Source organism: Hemitrygon akajei, chromosome 13, assembly GCF_048418815.1.
Source record: "Hemitrygon akajei chromosome 13, sHemAka1.3, whole genome shotgun sequence".
NCBI lineage: Eukaryota > Metazoa > Chordata > Chondrichthyes > Myliobatiformes > Dasyatidae > Hemitrygon > Hemitrygon akajei.
This window is the reverse complement of record NC_133136.1, coordinates 103,458,826-103,480,839: the sequence shown is the minus strand read 5'-3', so window position 1 is coordinate 103,480,839 and position 22,014 is coordinate 103,458,826. Positions and strand designations below refer to the sequence as shown.

Sequence of the window (22,014 nt, the reverse complement as noted above, 5' to 3'; positions counted from 1 at the left end):
GTGACCAATTTTGTCATGAAAACTATAATTGTTTGTGTGTTATTAGTTTAGGTGGATGTATTTGTTTATTATTGTTACTTAGATGAAGATTGGACCACATTTTATGAGTAATTTATGCTGAAAACCAGGTAATTGCCAGAAGTCCACAAACTTTTTCTTGCAACTGTAGATGTACCTTGACAACTGCTCATTTTTTATCATTAGGTCTTTAAGAGATTATTCCTACTGTCATCTTTTCTTGGCAACAAAGCCTATTTTAATAACCAACTTTGAGAATGGAGGAGTATTTGTTCACTCTTTGGTAAATCAGGTACAATATTGTCACTTTAAGAAACCATTTATAGGTACTGCTCGTGTTCACAGATTTTAACAGATCAGAGAAGAGGGGAATATGGCTTTTTCCCCAGTTACTCCTTTTGGTATCTGTTGCAAAATATTATGCATTTGAAGTCAGATATTTTTCTTTAAGGATAAACTTGATAAATTGAAGGGTGCGCAATGGACCATCCAAAAGATGTCATATTGTTAAGACAATGGTGTACTTTGCACCCCTGCCATTAATTAAGAAGTTTATAATCGTTCCATTGTAGAAGAGGAGGTAATATTTGATAGTATTATATTTAGTGAAGTAATTTAAAAAAATTGATAGTGCTTAGGTTAGGAAGCTAGCAAACTAGTTTGAAGGTGTTTCAATGGAAATGTGGCCACATGATTAGAGAACTACAAATGTAGTCAATTATTAATAAGCAAAGCTAGTTAGTTGTACTTGTGAGAAGCTGAAACTCCAGGACAAAGTTAATGATTACATGAAAAATAGTTTAATAATAACCCATTGTAGATTTATTGAAGGTATGTTATGTTTGATTGACTTCCAGTTTCTAAAGTGACCTATGGTGGTTAATGTGTATGTGAACTTCCAAAGGATGTTTTGTAATATGGTATATTTCAGATGGTGTCAGAATGAAATCTAATGGCAGCTAAAAGAACACTGCTAATGTAAATACACAGTGGGCCGGGGGACATTTGCAGAGGATGGCACTGAACTAATCAGACATGAAGGAAGTATGTGTTGGCGTCCTTCAAGTGTGATTTCTGGAACCATTTCATTTTTTGATATGTTTCAATGACATGGTTTTCAATACATTGAAGACACAAAACATGGAGATGAAGAAAGTGAGGTGATTAGTAACCAGCTGCTAGAGAATGTGGGCTGATTGGTGAAGTTCTTAGCAATATGGCAGATGCAGTGATGTGATTTGTTTAGGTGGGAAAAATGAGAACACACCTGAATGAAATGGTATACTTTTAGAAGGAGAGAATGAACAGATATTAGGGACTCAAGGGATATAGGGAGAAGGCAGGATCAGCATACTGAAATAGATGATTAACAGTGATCGTGTTGATTGGCAAATCAGGCTAAATTTTAAATAGTCTACTTTTATTTTCTAAGTTTTTTTTGCATACGTTACCTGGACAAATCTTTGAAGCTGGTAGAAGTTGAAGTTCATCATCAAACAAACATTTCCATAAGATGTATTTCAGACATTGTACATATATATCATATAATCATATATATCACAAATCTACATAAAGTATTTATCTGAGGTATACACTTATAGAAAAGAGTGGAAAAAAACAAGCAAAAGGAAAGAACTATGTACAAGTAGGGAGTGATTTTTTTTTACAACAGGTTCATTGATTTGTGAGAATAAAATCAGGCCTATGAGGCATTATGTAGTTAAACCATTTTTCCCAGTATGAATCAAATTGTTCCAGCTTACGATTAACAGGTGCTGTTATCTTCTCCATTTTGTAAATGTCCATTGTAATTTCCATCCATGTATTACAGAAAAAAAAGCTGGTAGAAGTTTTAAGGGATCTTTTGAACTTAATAAATTCAAGGGTATTCTGCTTGGCACTACCCCACAAAGTGCCAGTTCATTTTGATACTCTTAGCCATCCATTGCAAGCACTTCCAGGTAAGTATCCCCTTTCAAAAATAAAAGGAATCCATGAACTGCTGTGCCATGAACCTCCTGCATTTTCTTTCCACTCTTGACAGCACCTCTGCGATGTGTTGATAGACTGCTTGAATCTTACGTTCTTCATCATGTCCTAGAAGATGTAATTTCTCTTCCTTCCTCTGTACTTTCCCTCTCCTCTCCTCTCTTTCTCCCTCACTCTCCATAACCAAGTCTTTAAGCTGGGAAAAGCTGTGGTGCAATCATACAATCAGAGAAAAAGCTGCAGAATCCAGTCAGTCAGCATATATGATAGCTGCAGACAATCCTCAGCTATGAATTTTGTTCATTATGGTGGTTGTTGTGCAGTATCAAAGCCCAACATCTCAGTTTTGAGCAGTCAAATTTCTTACCTTTGCTAGTTTAACATCTGCTTTCATAGAAAGTTCCTATACAGTGAGCAATGGGCAATTTATTGGTGTGACAGAGCAAGCAGAGGACAAGGATTTGTTTCAGGTTCTTGGCATAGCAGGTTGCAGAGGCAGAGCGGGCAGGAGCTTACACTATGTTCCTGACGTGGCAGCATGCAGCAGCAACAGGGAGGGCTGGGATTCTCACCTGATTTCTGGCACTGTAACACTGTCAATTAAATGTCTCTCAATAGGTTATATACGATAAATAATGTGTTCAAATTGTTTGCCATTTAGCTTTTTTGGTCTTGATAGGTTTTCAAGTTTTAAGAAGATTTTTTTTCTTTAATAGGAAGTAGAAACGGAGCAATACTTCAACCTCTTTCTGCCTGAGTTGAAGCAACGAGGCTATGATGGGTTCTTCTGTCCAAAATCTCGTGCCAAATTAATGTCTGAACAGGAAAGGAAGCATGTAGATGGATGTGCAATATTCTTCAAAATAGAGAAGTATGTTTAGCATTTTGGATATGAAATAGTCTCTGTTACAGTGAGTTTCTGTTGAAGAGAATTTTAAATTTGTTAACTTAGAAACCTTCTCATTTTCACAGTGGGCACTATATATTTGAAGACATTAACTTCATCATGTATGTCTAAAATGGTTGCTATGATTAACAAAACCACTCGCTATTCAGAATAAAGAACTTATAGATTTTATGATACACACACTAGAATTGAAGTCCATAATCACAATGTGGCTCATGTTTATTTGAAAATGCTACTTTGCCTGGCTGGATGTTCTCGTATTCTGTCAAGAAAATGTAATTTGTATTAGGTGTATTTTCCAATGTAGTTTGTTGCAACCCTTGTGATAATATAGTTGAAGATTTTTTGTAAAAATTAGAACTCAAGGGCATGTTGATTGCAACTTACTCTGTCCTTCAGTCAAAAGTAATTGTGGTACAGTGCAGGCAGAAGATTGGGGCTACTGAGTAGAGATGATGAGCCAAAAGTTTAAGCTTAAATGACAAAGTACAAATTGTGTTCTGAAATTTGGTATCATGTATTTCTGGAAATATTTGGAGAAGCCTGGTGATTTTTTTTTTACCCAGTCCTGATGTATCCTTGAAGTTGGTTTGAAAGTGTTCCTACTCCATTATTCATTTTTGCCAGTTAAGCTCCAGCTTTTCTGCCAATTTTACTAAACTGTGATACTGAGTATATTGCTTGTAAATTAGCATAAGCAATGGGATCACACTAAAGCATTGAACTTTTATACACTTTATAGTTTTAGGTTATTGAACCATATTGCACATGCAAGATACTTAGAAATTTGAAATTCACAAAGCTTTTCCATTTTCAGTGCACTTCTGCCATGGTGTAACATAGAGCTCTGTAAATGATGGGATAGGGCTACTTTCTGTATTTGTTCCAGTTTTCTAGCTTTGGTAGTTATTACGTTTCTTTGCTTTGTTCTCAATGGATGTTGCCTAACCTGCTGATTATGTTCAATTTTTGGTTTGTCATGTTCTGTTTCTCATCACATTATTTTCCTTTCTCCTTTCCTGTTTCAATTGATCTCCTTTACATCTCTGACAGACAAGTTGGCCTAACTAATTAACCTTCAAAGTCCTCTCTCAGGCAGCATAGCCATTAAAAGTGGACCCACAATTCTGCAGATGCTGGAATCAGCCAAAAAAAAAACTGCTGGAGGAACTTATCTGGTCGTGCAGCATCTGGAGTGAAATGGATAGTTGACATGTGGTTGAGATCCTTCATTTAGACTGAAAGCTAGGAGAGGTAGCCAGTATAGAAAGATGAAGAGAAGGGCAGAGCAAGAGCTTGTAAACAATAGATTGATCCAGGTGAAGAGAAGTGATAGGCAGATAGAGGGGAGAGGGAAATAGTGACAGAAGCTGGGAGGTGATAGGTGAAAGCAAGAACAGGATGAAGATTAATAGGAAAGGAAAATGGAGCATAGAATTAAGTAAGGGAAGTGGAGAGGGCAGATGGGAATAGTGAGGGATGGGAGCCAGTGGTAGGTTGTTTTATTATTGTCACATGTATTGTCTTGCATTCAGTTCATATTGATCAATTCATTACAATGGTGTATTGAGATACTACATGGTAAAATGTTAAGAGTGCAGAATTATGATTATTACACTAACAGAGAATGTGAAATAGACAACAAGATGTAAGGTCATAACAAAGTGGATTGTGAAGTCAAGACTCCATCTAATCATACTGTGGAGCTGTTCAATAATCTTGTAGCAATAGGATGGTAGCTGTCCATAGGCTTGGTGGTTTATGAGCCTTCAAGACTTTAGTATCTATTGCCCAAAGGGAGGAGGAAGAAGAGAAAATTATTATGCTGGCTTGCTTTACTGAGGTAGCAAGAACTGTAAGCAGAGTCCATGAAGTGAAGGCTCGTTATTGTGAGGTGATGAGCTGTGTCCACAACTCTGCAGTTTCTTGTGGCCATGAGCAGCACAGTTGCCATACCAAGCAGTGATGCATCTGGACAGGATAATTGCTATGGTGCATCCATTTAAAATTGGTGAGTATTGAAGGGAACATGCCAAATGTCTTGATTCTCCCAAGGAAGAGACACTGGAAACTTTCTTGGTTTTGGTGTCAACCTGGTTGGACCAGGGCAGGGCTTGTAGAAGGAGTATGTGGGTGATAGGTGGGTAGAAGAGCGGTGATGGGGCCTGAGTTGAATGTAACAAGAAGGTCGAAGATTGAAGTAAAGTTTATTGTCATAAGCTGAAGTACACGAGGAGAGAGAAACGGGAGTGGGGTTTGCCTGATGCGGGCTCCTGACCAGAAACATCAACTTTCTCTTGCTGCATGACTCACCAATTTCCCCATAACTTGTTTTGCTTCATTCCAATATGTTATAACTCACAGTTATAGTAACTATATTCCACTAGCTGGGTGAACTCTTGATTTTTACATAATACTCAACACCAGATTGTTGCAAAATTGCATTCAAAGCTATTGTGTCTTGGATTTGGATTTTTTTCCCTTAAAATTCTTTCTAAGATTTTATTTTTAGACTTTTAAATAAATCATTCATTGGCATTTGTAGACTTGGACATTTTATTTGCTTCCCTCTAAATTAGTGATTCCCAAAGTGTGCGGTATCACCTCCCACCCCCCCACCAGGATAGAAGGAGTTTCTAGAGGGTGGGGCGTGGCACTCAGTAGCGAGGGTACAGCTAAGGGATTACAGGCTTAATTAAAGAAAGGAATCACTTATTATAAGCATTTAATCCTAAATGAATCATATTGATTACAATGATCATAGAATCACCTCATCTCTTGCTAACTCATTGTTCTTTTAGACTTTGCTTGAAGCTTGTACTACAAGATATATACAGGCAGACGCTAAAGAGCAAAGCTCCAGAGATTAGGAAAACAGAGGTTGTCCTGGGAGGAAGAGAAGTAGCTACAGGATTTGTGGACCAGGCTGTGTTCAAGGACTCGTCTGTGGATCGGAATGAATATACCAGGGTTGTCATGGACTTTATAAAAATAAAGTGTGTCCCCACAAAATCATTCAGAGTCTTCCCCAACCAGAAGCCCTGATTGAGCCATGAGATCCATAATCTTCTGAGGACCAGATTAGAGGCTTTCAAGTCTGATGAGCAAGGAAGTTACAAAAGGTCCAGGTACGATCTCTGGAAAGCCATCTCACGAGCAAAGTGGCAGTTCTCAACTGAACCTAAATCAATGAAGTCAGTGCTCAATGCAGGGCTTAAATGAAATCAAACAACATCGGTGAGAGCAGGACTTAGTTTCCAGGTGAGCTCAATGCCCTCTATGCTCATTTTGACCATCGAGGCATGGAGGAACTATCACAAACTCCCACAGCTCCAGATGATCTTGTGTCTTTCTCTGAGGCTGATGTGAGAACATTCTTCACGAGGGTGAGCCTACAGAAAACATCCATCTCAGATGGGGTACTTGATGGAGTACTGAGGATCTGTGCTGATCAACTGTTTGGAGTGTTCACTGAGATCTTTAACCTCTCGCTTCAGCAGTCTGTGGTACCCAACTACTTTAAACAGGCTTCAATTATACCGGTGCCTATAAAAAATGTGGTAACCTGCCTCAAGTAGCACTTATATCCACAGTGATGAGTATTTTGAGAGATTAATGATGAAGCATAAAAACTCCTGTCTGAGAAATGACTTAGATCTGCTCCAATGTGCAGGGCTACAGCAGATGCCATTTCAATGGCTTTTCGCTCAGTGCTGGAACATCTGGACAGCAAAGATGCATACATCAAGATGTTTACTACAGCTCAACATTCAATAATATTATCCCCTCAAGACTAATCAAAAAGCTGCAAGACCTTGGTCTCAATACCTCCTGGTACAATTGAATCCTCTATTTCTTCAATTGGAAACCCCAGTCAGTTTGGGTTGGCAACAGTATCTCCTCCATGATCTCCATCAGCACAGGTGGACCACAAGGCTGTGTGCTTAGCTGCCTGCTACACGCACTTTACACTTATGATTCAGAGAGAGCTTGAAAAGCTGGCTGAGTGGTGCCACAACAACAACCTCTTACTCAATGTCAGCAAGACCAAGGAGCTGAAACTTGACCTCAAGAGGAGGAAACCAGAGGTACATGAGCCAGTTCTCATCGAGGCACCAGAGGTGGAGAGGGTCAGAAACTTAAATTCCTCAGTGTTACCATTTCAGAGAACCTGTCCTGGGCCCCAGATGAAAGTACAATTATGAAGAAAGCATGGGAGCGCTTCTACTTCCTCGAGAGTGTGTGAAGCTCCTTCATGACGTCTAAAACTTCGACAAACTTCTAAAGTTGTGTGCTGGAGAGTATATTTACTGACTGCATCACAGATTAGTATGGACACACTAAGGTCCTTGAAAGGAAAATCTTACAAAGGGTAGTGGAAACAGCCCAGTTGATCACATGTAAAGCTCTCCCGACCATTGAGCATTTCTACATGGAGCGTTGTTGGAGGAAAGCTGCATCCATAGAACACTACAGCACAGTACAGGCCCTTCAGCCCTCCATGTTGTGCCGACCCATATAATCCTTAAAAAAAGTACTAAACTCACACTACTCCATAACCCTCTATTTTTTTCAACATTCAGGAACCTCCACTACCCAGGTCATGCTCTCTTCTTGCTGCTGCCATCAGCAAGAAGGTATAGGAGCCTCTGGGCTCACACCACCAGGTTCAGGAACAGTTCTAACCCATCAACCATCAGGCTTCTGAACCAGAGGGGTTAAATTCACTCAATTTCACTCACCCCAACACTGAATTGTTTCCACAACGTGTTGACTCTCTTTCAAGGACTCCTCATCTCATGTTCTCGGTATTTATTGCTTATCTATGTAATCTAACCTTGCTATCTATCTGCTGTCCTTTATAAATTTTTGTATTTGCTGTTTGTTGTCTTTTGCACACTGGTTGTCCTCCCTTTTGGTATAGTTTCATTATTTCTATTATGGTTATTAGATTTATTGAGGACGCTCACAAGAAAATTAATTTCAGAGTTGTATATGTACTAAATGTACTTTGATAATAAATTTACTTTGAACTTTGATACAATGTTGAAAAGCTATTTGACACTTCTGTATTTGATATATGAGAAATCTGAATTGAAGAACTCGTGTTATTTCTGGGCCTGGTCCACACGTTATTGCCATCACTACTGTAGTACCAGAGAGGGGTCAAAGAGAGTTACTGGTGCTTTAAAACCAGTCACTTTGGGCAGATGGGGCTTGTCAGCCGTGGTTGGCAGCACATCTAGGACAAGAAAAACTCCAATCTGCTGCCTTGCGGATTACAACCACTCATGGGGAAGGCTTTGGGAGTAAACCCAGAGGGAAAAATCTGGAGCTGGATTCTCTTGTGCAGCCCTACATTGAGTTCAATGATGACTGGCAACTCCTGTGACACTGCGGGTACCAAACTGTAGCATCTCTGCCATTCCTTTGGCTTTGTCAGATGTATGGAGAGGGGGAGATTGCAACATGGGCAACAGCTTACTCTCCATATCATACTGCCTAGCCTTATGTATCTAGACAGCTAGGGCACAATACCCATGGTTAACTCTGACTTGATGGAAGCCCTCACCTCACTGTAGTACAGTTACGAATGTACTAGTATGATTCACATATGCCAAGCAGTGACACAAGATCTGTGAATTTGCGTACGGCTTTCATTTGGGCAAAATGCAGAATCTGCCATTTCCAATGCTCTTGACTGCAATTCTCTGTGGCCAAACCAGGATATCGCTGCCCCAGTTAATGATTCTTCAGGCAGAGTCAGATTTTGTCTGAGCTATGATTACATCATAACTTTCCCCTTTATTGATCGCTGTGCTTGAGGTTAGACTTAAACAATAGCTGATTTACCATGTTTGTTAATCCACAATGAAAATGGTCAAAACAGACCAAGTGAAAAAGACAGTATAGTGCAGAGAATCTGAAATATGGATTTGTAGTTGCACCAGCAACTAACAACAGCCAAAGAGCTGGTTGTGTGGAAAAAGTTTTTTCAAATGAGGCAATAAAACTGTCCAGGCTCCTTGAACATCTGAAGAGCAAACACTCTGCTAAAGCAAACAAGAGCTTGGCTTATTTGCAGTTACTTAGTGAAAACTTTGAGAAATGGAAAACATTATTTATTGCGATTGTGTGGAATAGGCCCTTACGACCCTTTGAACCACTCTGCCTAGCAACCTCTGATATAACCCTAGCTTAATTACGGGACAATTTTACAATGACTACTTAACCTACCAACCAGTATGTATTTGGACTGTGGGAGGAAACCGAAGCACCCAGAGGAAACCCACACCATCTCAGGGAGAACATACAGACTCTTTGCTTCAGAAAAGGTGAAAGCATGGTTCAGGAGTTGCTATTTACGAGGTGACTAGAAACCAATATGAAGGAGGAGTTGTTGAGCAAATTTTCAAAGAGAATTTTGTTTATCTTTTAATCCTGTTCATTAACATTCTTCCTTGTGCAACTGATGGGGCACCATCAGTGACAAAATGCCACCGTGGGGTTATTACTTTCTTGAATAAAGCTGTACATGACATGTTTACCATTCACTGTGTAATTCACAAAGAATATCTTGATGCAAAAAACCTATGTGATCAGTTGTACAGATCCCTAAATACTGTTATCACAGTGGTAAGTTCTCTCAGTTCTCTCTTTTTTATCTGTCTGTCTGTCTATCTATCTATCTATCTATACACTTGCAGTTGCACTGAAGTCAAATGGCTCTCAAATGGAAACTGCCAGAGACACTTTATGTACTTATTGAAACTGTGGTAAAATTCTTTGAAGGCTCGAATGCTTCATTCAGTAATCAACTCAAAAATATTAGGCATGCTGCTTTCTCAGAATTATTCGCAAAGTTTAATGAAATCAATTTTCAATTGCAAGTAAAAGATGTGAATCTTATCAAAGTCAATCAGTTGTCTCTACATTTCTGTCCAAGTTAAACCTATTTGAGTGTTACATTGGCCGGCTTGACCTTTTCCAATTTCTGAGCCTCTCTGAATTGGAAGAGAAAGACATAGTACCAATCCTTCCTAAAAAGATAGCGAGGACTGCTGAGAGGACTATCGAGGTATCTCTTCCATCCATTGCAAATAGTTATCAGGAGTGCTGCATGTGCAGTGCCCTTAGCATTGTCAGTAATCCCTCCCATCCATCCCACATTCACTGTGACATCTTACCATCAGGCAGGAGGTACTGTAACATTGAGACAAGAGCTGTTAGAATAGGAAATGTCTTCCTTTTCCCCAGGCTGTAAGACTAGTGAACTGGGTGAGCAGCATAGTGACAAGTCAGAGATTTCAGGACCTTCTCTCGATCCAAATTCCAGATTGGGTAATAAATCCATTCCTGAACACTGTAATGAGGCATTAATGGATGGAGGAAGAATGATCTTGCTACAGAATGACTTGAGCTGAAGCCCGGGTTCATGAAATAATATCAAGACTCTTGGTTGCAGAAAGAAGTCTCTGAACGCTATCCTGCACCATGGAAAACATGTCAAGATTTTCTCCATTGCCTTTCCAACATCATATTTAGTGGAGCACAGTTTTAGTGCAATCGCCCAGCTTCTTTCAAAACAACAAAACAGACTGCGGATTACTGAACATAAAGATCTGGGACTTTCTGAGTGACAAACAGCCTGATATTGAGAAGTTGATATCACTGTACCATCCATCCATCTCATTGAAAGGCGAAAAAGCAATGAAGTATTGAACAGTTAGACTAATGTATGCTCAAATTGTTGATGAAAATTGATTTTTTACTGTAAATAATTTTATTTGTAGTTTTAAGTAGATTTGAATATACTTCACTATTATTTGTCACTGCTTTGAATTTGCAGTTTCTTTTCCTTTCACTGTGCATTGTAAATCAAGATTCTTTATAGTTTTTATGTGATATTCAGAAGGTGTGGGCTCAGGATGTGCTCTGGGACCCAAGGGGGTGGTAACCAAAAAGGTTTGGCAACCACTGCTCTAAATCTACTCTCTAAGAAATTTTAGGCAGGTGAGTAAGAAGTGGAGGCATGAATGACATTTTTGTTTTAGTTTCTGACTATTAACTTTGTGTTGTAAGTTACTTCTGTTATGGTATAAACCGTAAAGGTAAAATGCATGGGTAATTCACTAACTTTACAATTTATTCGCTTAATAGAGCCGTTGTAACCTTTGTCACCTTGCCAGTGGCCAGAAGTTAGAACATAAAATCACTTTTATTGCAGTTAAAAGTTAATTTACATTTTTATCTTCTGAGATGTGATGATTGAAATGTGCTATCTGATGTTTCAATTTTGATGATATACTCAGACTGCTGTGTGTTGACCTTGTATGCCTTAGTTTGGTTATTTTGTAATAAAAACTTAATATCTTTTCTCTCTTCCCCTCTCTTTCTGTCTGTCTTTTCTTCCCTTTTCCATCCCACTCTCCCTCCACCCTCTCCCGCCCCTCTCACCACTCCCACTTCCCCCTCCACCTCTCCACTTTCCCCTGTCCCCCCTTACCCCCTCCCCCACCTCCTCCCCCTCAACACCCCCTCACCTCAACACCCCCCTCACCTCATCGCCCCCTCACCTCACCCCTCTCTCCTCCTCCCTCTCCCCCACCTCTGCTCCTCCCACCATGCTTTCCTCTCTCCCTCTCTTCCCCCATTCCCTTCCCTCTCCACCCCTCTCCTTCCCCACCTCTCTCCCCCCCCACCCCATTCCCCGACCCCTCTTTCTCTTTTCTCTCAACTTCAGATTTGCGTTGGTGCAGAAGCACACAGTGGAATTCAACCAATTGGCAATGGCCAATTCAGATGGCTCTGAAGCAATGCTAAATCGAGTCATGACGAAAGATAACATTGGGGTCGCAGTACTGTTGGAAGTCCACAAGGATCTTTTTGGAGGTACATGTTATGTATTTTTTAGAATTGTAAATTCAAAGTAAATTCTTTGACTTTTTGATAAAGCTAATGCATGTGATCTTTTTTGGCTTAGTGCTTGTTTTTAAAATTTAACAATCTCTGAATTTCCCTACTGATGGAAGAGTAGTTTAATCTCTGTTGATTTTGTTATATTAGATTTCACTATATATATTTTTCCCTTTCTACTTTAAGTAGGAGAGTATTGTTTTCTGCTAGCTGTGCATATATGTAAAAGAGTTAAGTTTGTACAAATATTTTACTCCATTTATGTCCCATTCCTGAGGTATAAAGATAGGTTATTGGCCTTTGTTAATGCTGTTCCGTAGAAAATTAGTTGAGGTTAACTCAGGGTGACTTGTAAAATATCTCTTTTTCTGATGTTGTCTTTGTCTGACACTGAAGTGAAAGAAAAATCAAATATATAATGTTTGCATTATCAAAGACTATTTAAAGTCAAATGGTGTTTAGGGAATGACCTTTATATTGTTGCTCTTTTGTAATACTTCACAGTGAAATGTACAGAAACACAGATCAATATTATTAAGGCTATTATTTCCGCTTCATCAAACACAAAAAACATTTTTTAATGAACAGAATGCTTAAGATTCTTGTGTAATTTGCATCTGAGGGAAAGACCAATACTGGGGTATATATTTTTGCATAATGGTTATCCTTTGCCCTTTGTAATTTGAGCAGACCTGTAGTAATGCCTGCCAAGATCAATCAAAGCTGTGTTCGAACAGGCATCTTTCTCAGGGGTAGAACAGTGAACTGGAAAAACATGCTACTAAACATTTCACTGTTGGACTCACTTTAAGAAAATCTAGTTAAAGCTGTACCTTTCAAATGTACATTATGTTTGTGGCAAATGTCTGTCTTGGATGCTGATGTTAGATACCTACTTGGATACAGTCCATCTGGTCTAATACTATTGGAAGTAGTGTTCTTTTTCAAATCTGACATTAAATCAATATGTATTTCATCCTCCAGTGGATGTTAAACATTCCACACCATTGTTCAAATCAAATCAGAAAAATTCAACTACTCCTTCAACTGATGTTTTTCTTTAGGCAGCATGTAAGAGATTTGTCTTGTTACTGTTTGTGAGACTATTGTGGGTGAGTTTGTAGCCATGTTTCCAGCAATGCAAGTGAACATTCTTTGGCTATCAGCACTTTGGGATGTCCTGACATTGTGAAAGACACTAAGTAAATCTAACTTTGTTTTTTTTGTTCAATTGCTGCATACATTTAAAGGCGTCATCCCTTTCAGGTGCAAAGGCACTTCATGGAACAGAAAAGCAGCTAATTCTGGTGGCTAATGCACATATGCACTGGGACCCTGAATACTCTGATGTGAAGCTCATTCAAACTATGATGATTATATCTGAACTCAAAGCTATCCTTGAGAAGTCAGCTGTATCCCTTAGACCAAGTTGTCCTTCTGCAGACCCTAACTGCATCCCATTGGTGCTGTGCGCAGACCTCAATTCACTGCCAGATTCGGGTAAGATTGTTAAGAACAGAATACAGTAAATTGATTAGTACCTGCTTTAAATTGTAAATAAACACAGAAATTGTCCATAAATTTTACTATGATTTTCTGTAAAGTGTGGATTTATAAATGTAAAATATACCTTAAATATTATGCTGAAAAGAAATAATCAGTTCAGTTTTAAATTCTTTGCATGTAATTTAGCATATTCATGTATTTGTGGTGGTGGTGGGGGGTGGGGTTAAGAATCTTACCGGTAAGATATTACAATTCCTTGTATTCAACAGGTTAATATTGTAAAATGCATTATAATGTTCATGATACTTGCTGCATAAGACAGAACACAAATGGGCCATTGCTGCACAATGCTGTAAACAAAAATTATCTGTCTCTAAACTACATGTTTCTGGTAACTGGTAAGTAATGGCTTGAATCACTTGGTGTGTAGGTGTTGTGGAATACTTGAGCACTGGAGGTGTTGCACAGAATCACAAGGATTTCAAGGAACTGAGGTACAACGAGTGTTTGACAAACTTCAGCTGTAATGGAAAGAATGGAACTTCAGATGGCAGAATTACTCACGATTTCCAACTCAAGAGCGCTTATGAAAACAACTTGATGCCTTACACAAATTATACTTTCGACTTCAAGGTAAATAATTGACTGCACTGTGGTTTCTGTAATCTTGAGCTTGTGCCTTGCAGACTTCTTGCAGTTCTTTTTTGGGTACAAATTTGCATCCACTAATGAAATGTTTCTGGTGAATTTTGTGCTGATGATGCAGAATTAAAATTTTGAATGCTCTAGTTAAGTCTGCATGCTTATTTTTGGAGAAAATTGTGCTCAGAATTGTACTTAAACACTCAGGCAACTTGTTGACTAAATACTTAAAAGTGTATTTGCTCATACAATTAAACTCAAAGCCAAGACCAGCATTCTGATGTATTCAGGTGGTACTTCATGACATTTTACAGGGAGCATCAGATTAAAAATCCAAAACATTTCTCAGAGTGACTTGGTGAAATCTCAAACTTTCCAGTTGCACTCTGATGTTAGATTCTTCATGGAGTCTTGCAACAGTGTGCCAACTTCCTGCAGTCCTAGTTCACTGGAAATCACAGTGTTGGTCATTAGACCTTGCGTGAGTTCAGTAACTCCATTCAGTTCAATTGACAGGAATTGTTCTGAAAGTCAGGCATCAGATCATGTAAGTGCAATTTAATACCATGTTTAAATTGTTTAAATTTTTAGACTTTTGTTTTTTGGAGCTTTAATTATGTTTTATTTTAAGATTTTAGTCGAGCTATAACATTGTACAATATGGAAGTGAACTCTTTGGCCCAACTTGCCCATGCTAGACAAGGTGCCTTCCTGAGTGAGCCCCGTTTGCCTCCATTTGGCCTATAACCTTATAAACCCAGCCATAAAATTGTCCCAATATCTTTTAATGTTGTAATTGTACCTGCCTGTTTCACTTCCTCTTGTTTCATATATCCAACACACACTGTGGGAAAATATTAACTCACATTAAGCCTGTGCCCTCTCGTCTTAGACTCACCTACTCTGGGGTGATAAAAGATCATGGGACCATCTGTCTTATTAGTAACCTTCATGATTTTACTTTAACTCCATAACACTACCACACTGACTCCTATGTTCTAGGGGGAAAGAAAGTCCTAGTCTATCAACCTCTCATTATTTTTCAAGCCAGGTACTAATTTTAGTCTTGATACTAAAATATTGTTGAGAATTGAGTGCATTTACACTAAGGTAATATTTGTATTGCTAATTCCTCTAATATGTGATATTTTGGTTGAAAAGTTAGCAAATATCACCAGTACAACAACTGCACTTGCCTGAGGGAAGAATTTCACAAAAGGTCATCAACCTGAAATAATAACTGGTAAACTTACACTGCCTTGCATGGTTAAGGATATTACAGCTTCTAATTCTATTTGTTTTTGTTTAGTAAATATGAGGTGGAGAATATTAAAGGCATGAAATTTTACACAACTGCATAAAACCTTATGCACATCCATATGCTATACAGTTAGAACAAATGTTGAGGATTAAGACAGGATACCAATGCAGATTCATTGAAATTCTAATGTTAAGTTTAGATACAAAATGAGCTTTATTTTATACTCTGGTAATATAGGAATGGTCTTTCTTCACATGTCTATCCAAGAGCTAGTACAGATTTGATCAACTAAAATGGCTTTCTGTATCATATGATTTAAACTTATGAAAGGATTGGATAGGTACATAGAGAAAACTCAAACGAGGGAATGTGAGAAAAGGGTAGATAAAAATAATGAGAGCAATTGTGTGACTAATGCAGGCACAAGTGTTCCAGGTAAATTGTGTCCTTTTTACGTGTATAACTTTGAGGCATTGCTTTGTGAGTGATGTCTCTCTTAGATTTCAATTATTGTGATTTTTTCCCCCCTCATTTATGGTACAGCACTTAATTTTGCAAGTCTACAAGAGTTTGAAAACAAATGACTTGTAGCATTTTTTTAATAGTCTAATGAAGTGTATCAACCATTTTTGAGCACAGCACAGTAGGTTAATGATTTTTGATTTAAAAGGTAAATGTTAGAACATGAGATAAGTTTCCCTGCTGCTCTTCAAATAGTATCATGGTATTTTTTATATCTACTTCTATGGGCAGCTGGGACTTTGGCTGAGCATCTTATTTGAAAGATGACACCTTCAGCAACACCATTTGTTTTCAGCCTGGATTATATCTTAATGTTTTGTGTGTGAGAGGTGAGCCAAAATTACTTGCAAGTCGAACAGTACTACCAAAAGGTAAATTGCACTCATGACAATTGAATACCTTTAGGCATAATTTATGATTGATGAGTACTGCAAGATAGATTAAGAACTGCTTATAAAGAATTCTGCCCTGTATGACTCATGATATAGTAAATGGGTTAACAATCAAGAACTTCCAGGTGATGATTTGTAATCCCTGCTCTTTCCTCATAGTTTTTAATAAAATATAGCTTTGTAGGAAGATGTACTTAGAAAGGTGCACATGTCCACGTGGTTGGCAATGTAAATAAATGGACTCAACCCTTTGCTTCCTTTGAACTTTTTTCTGTGAACAATTTAATATTTCATTATTGACCATGAAGATGTTTATGATTTCAGTAAGATAGATAGAAGTTCACTTGCTGCAGGTTAATGTCAAAATCATTTTCCTTTTATTTTGTCTCCTAGGGTGTTATTGACTACATTTTCTATTCCAAGACTCTAATGAGAGTGCTGGGTGTTCTTGGCCCTTTGGATCCTCAGTGGCTTGTGGAAAACTCTATCACTGGATGTCCGCACCCCCATATTCCTTCTGATCACTTCTCACTGTTAATACAGCTTGAACTTCAGCTTTTTCTGCCACCTTTGAATGGTGTGCACTTGCCTAACAGGAGGTAGTGGAGCCCTGACCTGGAGGCACTGCCTGCTTTTATGGACATGTACAATTATAAAATCAAAGTATGACGGAGTGAAGTATGGCTTGTAAAAAAAAAGAACGTTATTTGTTCTCTTTTCAAGTGTGTGTTCTGTAGGTTTCTAGTGTTACTGTTTCATAGTTTATTTCACTGTGTTGTCACTAAGGCCGGAGCAAACAAACTGATGTTTTACTCAAACCTTTGGGGACACTGGAACTAGCATTTTTCATAACTCGAAGTGTTTAATCTCACAAGGTTATATACTGTGTTCATGTTTTCCTGTCGGATTATATGCCTAATCTGGCATTAAAACAGCAGCATTACATGCTTTGCTATACAGTGCCATTGATTCTTCTTCCAAAGACCGACAGGCAAAATACCTTGAGATATTTGTTCTAAGTTCTGTCCCTGCCCTAGTTGCCTTGGATCTTTTTATATGTCCGGTACCAAAATTGTCTTGACTCATTTCTCAATATTTGGATGACAATTTAATGCCCTTTTGTTTGTCGTCCTCCATTTCCTTGTCTACGTCAATCATTTATTCTCATTGTTTGCTTTAATTCTTTAATGCATTTAATTCTTTGTATGTTTTTGCTTTTGAAGACCAGCATTCCTCCTTTATTCTCATCCTTTCAACAGTTTAGTGGATCTCTGTTGGATCTGAATGAAGAGCTAATTGAAGCCATAGGGAAATTTGTCCAGCTGTGATTTGATCTAATTTTTTTTTGTATGATGTGTAGTTCATACCTGGTATCAATAAAGGTGCCCGTTATTTATTGCTTTAGGGAGAGAGGCAAGTTTCAAATTTTTCAAATTGATTACTGAAAATGTATTTAAAAGTAATCCAAGATTTTTGAAGAAGAAACCTGCTGCATATGGATAATTTTACATCCCAATGAATTGTCAGAAAGCTTCTTCCAAGTGGACAAGGTGGGCATGGGTGTAATTTAGTGCTATGCATTATCAACCAGCAGGGAGTTACAATTCAGTAAAGTTATTGGTTGAGACCAGGTTTCTCTTGATATGATGAAATAAACCATAGCATAAGCAGTAATTGAGAAGCATCAGAAATAGGTTAGTTGTGATATCAAGTACCTTAAAGTTACTGTGCAGTAAATGAGCACCATCTAATGGTCGTTAATTTTCAAGCTGTTTATACCAATAACGTATTGCACTTTATAAAGAAATAGTTTTTGATTGATGCAGTAAATATGAAATCTGTTTAATGTGTCCCCCAGCCACTTCAAGGGGGAGGGGGAGAAACTACTGCATTTCAAGAATCAATATGTAGGGTTATTTGAATCAAAAGAACAACATAACTTCTGATATATAAAATCTTTTTAATTGAATATATAATGCTGGTATTACATTGAATAAAGTTTACAAGTGGCCAAGGCCTATTTATAGTATTTACCATTAACCAACTCTGATCTTTGACTGGATTTTGGCATCAAGATTATCTGAAATCTGTTTTAAGTCAGCACTTTAATTCTAAAGCCTACATTTTTGAAAGAATGTTGTGTATTTAAGGACATAAATTATGGAGCAAGATAAATTTGAGGACAGTGGGACACCAGAAGGACCAATTAAATTGTGAAAACTAGATTTTTTTGGTTGAGAAGATTTGAACTTTTTAGACCCTTTTTTAAAATCCTAATCCTAGTGCATAAAATATTATGATCTTGCTTCTTAAAACATGATAAATTAGCTTATTCCATGCATTTACTTTAATAACTACAAGCAATATTATCTTCCCATACTTCACTCCAAATATTTTGTCTGATCTGTATGTATAAAATGGAATTTGAAATTCATCTGTAATGATTGTATATGAACTTCAGAGGAGCCCATTTACTGAATATTTGTTTTCTTTTTTTATAATTGAAGAGGAAAACAATTTTTGGGAAAGCTTAAATGTTAATAGCTGCAAACTTTGTCTGCTTACAATATAAAGGAATCGAGACACTCTGTTGCAAGAGGGTGTTCCTCAGGTTTTCTTTGCTTCTGTATGTATTTTTCCAAAATTCTGATAACTGTGTTTGTTAAATTAAAATATATAATAAAATTATATATTTCAATTGAGGGAAATAACATTTAAAGGAAAAAATGTAAAATAGAGATGAGCAAATTTGCCATGTGTGTTAATTGCAGTTGTCCAGGCAAATAATACAGAAAGCACAGTCAGATTCGTACATGTATCTGTTATGTTTATATCAATTGTTTCATAACAATGTGCCTCATTCGATTTGCTGAAGTACCAACACTGCCCAAGCAAGCAGAGAAAACCTGACTGGCCTTCCCCAGGCAACTTTTAAAATTCTGTACAATAAATCTATTAAGATTTGTGAAGTTTTATGTAAAAAAAAATAGGCAGAAAAACAACTTAAAAACAATTTTGTACAAGCTCTGTAGCGTGTTTATCTTTGGTGTAAGGAATGTGAGATATTGGAAACTGCACCATAAGTCAGGTATGGCACAATGAGTTCTGAGACCAGCTTTTTTTCCATCCTATTCCTAGCACAATTTGTCTTTTTTGCCTTTGTGTAAAGCAGGGGACCTACTCTCAGTGACATAGGCTACATATGCATAAGGTATTCATTATTTTTTAGGTATTATGTATTTGATGTGGAAAGCTTCTCCTTCCTTTTTCAGTAATAATTTCTCTTGTCAGAAATCCTTGCTAACTTCAATGGATTGAAAAGCTACTGAATTCCAGTCTTTCAAGGTATCACATCACTCAGCATTTATGTTCGGTAATGTGATTTATAATGAAATGTGAGTTTCACGACTTCAGTTACAAAAGGCAGATTTTAGAGGTAATATTTGCATGTTTTTAGAATTGTTTATGGCAGAGAGAGAAAAATGCAGTTAATTGAAACAATATTCCAAAAGAAAACCACTTAATCAGCTTTTAATTCACAGGTATTTTAAATATTAGCGCAGGATTCTTAAATTGAGCTGATTTAAAATGCATTTTCCACATCAGTTCTTCAGGGACTATTTCTGAGTACCTCTTTTTAAATCAGATCAGGCTCTAAAAACTGAAAAAAATCATTGCACTTTTGTTAATTTGTTTGAAATTAATTTATTTTCAGAAATCTCTGCCTTGATAATTCATAAATGAATCATTAAAATCTTGGTTCTGATGACCCACAACATTTTTCCCATCTTACCATTAGGAAAGAGACCGAGTTCTGAAAATGTCGGAATAAATGGGTTCAGATTTTTTACATCTTGTACCTCAGCTGCTTAAGCCACTACTACAAGAAAGTACACGCTGATCTTGGAAGGCAAAGTGAAGCTAGAGTTGATGTACTGTTGTGTAAACACCTAAAGGATGGCTATTGAGACTTTCTTGTATTTGTTTTCTTCAGTTGAACTCTGGAAAGTGTAACTTTGAGGCTACTTATACACACAATTTTAGAAGATGTAAATTGGACAAAAATTGTAGTTCTGATTTAATACATCTTTAAAGATTTTGCTAAGTGGCCAGTGGGATTTTAGAGTGAGCTGTAGTTAAATCACTGCATAGCTTGGATATTGTGCATGTTTTTAGACGTTCGATTATACCAAGAAAAAATGAGTGATATGACTCTTTGAGACTGTGGTGCTTCGGTTTGCAAAACTTTGCTTATGTTGTATTAAGAGATTATAGTTTATCAATGTTGTAGTAGTGAATTTGTTTTTTTAAAACATTGATCAAACATGTTCAGCAATTGGCCACCTTTATTTTTATAACATGTATTTTTAAAGAAAATATTGTTATTAAAAATTCTCACAGTGGTTAATAGGAAATGAAAGTGGATTGTGCTGGGTCACCAGAGTCTGTATTGAATTATTGGTCATTGGGTAGTACAGGTGTCCCCCGGTTTACGAATGTTCGCTTTACACCACTTTGCTTTTACGGAAGTTTTTCCCAGATAACTTGATGATTCTTCGCTTTACACCATTTCGGCTTAAGAAAGGTTTCATAGGAACGCTCTACCTTTGTAAAGGAGGGGACACCTGTATTTATTCTCCTGAACTATGAGCAATCAGATATTGCTCTCTCCCCTCTCTACAAAAATATGTGTTTCTTCTCAAGGTCAATGGATTAAAATGCTGTAGTTTACTAAGAGTAAATTGACTCTTAGTATTATATCAGATGGTAATATACTTTGAGTACATTATAGGAAGTTCTTTGATTTTCACTGGCTAAATTCTTTTTAAATCCAAAAAAATATATAAAGTGAAAAATTTTAATATACAGACTCTCTTAAATATATTGCAATATCTGATCTGCTCTTGACCACAGTTGTTTAATTACTATTTGAAATATATGAACCAAGCCAGTAATTATTCACACAGTGTGTCTTTAAACTTTTGGCAGCTCAGACAGGAGTGCTTCGCTTATGCTACTCGAAGAATGATTTAAAGAAAGGTATTTTTTTTGATATGGAGGTCAGGTATTGCTCTAAATGTATGGGGCTAAATTATGTCTGCTTCTTCCCTTGCACCTGTGTATTTTATTTTCTTTAACTGTAGGCAATAAACAACCATTTGAAAATATTCTCCTGTGTTTAATGAGTTTTGAATGAAACAATGAATGAGCGTCATTTGGGCTTCCTCCTCCACCCCCATTAACACTAGTGAGTTTTAATTTCTACATTGCCTGTTAAATCCACATAAGCTTTATTCTATTCAGCATTGTAAATTCAGAACAAAATTATGAATATTTATTAATTTAATTTCATGCTGCTGCACTTTATTGTCATGTTGCATTATAAACATCATACAAGATTAAACAAATTATGCCCTTCATTAAACAGATACAAGCAGGAAAGTTGTACTTTAGTCTAATGACGCTTTATGCAACGGTATCTTCTGTACATTTTTAAAATACGTATGTCTGATTAGCATCAGCTTTTAAAACTGCATAGAAGTCTATATCTTTTGATGAAATAATCTCCTGTATGTTGGAAACTTGAAAGCTTTTACTGCACTTTGAGGCTTTTATAGAAAATGGCCATTCTCTTTGTCTCATTGTTTAGGTAATACTCTCTTGGAAGCTTAAAACTACTGCAATTTAGATAAATCTAAGGGTAAGAAACAATGGATATTAATTTGAGGTAAGAGAGAAAGGCTCCAGAAAACTGTTTCAAATGTATGTTCATGGTACGAGTCATTAAATCATAAAACAGTACAGTGTAGCACAGGAACAGGTACTTGTGCTAACCATGATGCCTCCACATTGTAAGGCTA

General features: G+C 37.2%; 1 protein-coding gene across 2 annotated transcripts in view; it reads left to right on the top strand.

Moving 5' to 3' along the window:
* cnot6l (CCR4-NOT transcription complex, subunit 6-like) overlaps positions 1-21,323 on the top strand; it is a 78,044-nt gene extending 56,721 nt beyond the window's left edge. For both annotated transcript variants that reach the window (XM_073065192.1, XM_073065193.1), the window contains exons 8-12: positions 2,724-2,878; positions 11,658-11,806; positions 13,097-13,330; positions 13,767-13,969; positions 16,547-21,323. In XM_073065192.1, coding sequence (XP_072921293.1) covers positions 2,724-2,878; positions 11,658-11,806; positions 13,097-13,330; positions 13,767-13,969; positions 16,547-16,756 — 951 coding nt within the window. In that variant the 3' untranslated portion in view covers positions 16,757-21,323. The remainder of the gene's footprint in view (positions 1-2,723; positions 2,879-11,657; positions 11,807-13,096; positions 13,331-13,766; positions 13,970-16,546) is intronic.
* The last annotated feature ends 691 nt before the right edge of the window (positions 21,324-22,014 follow it).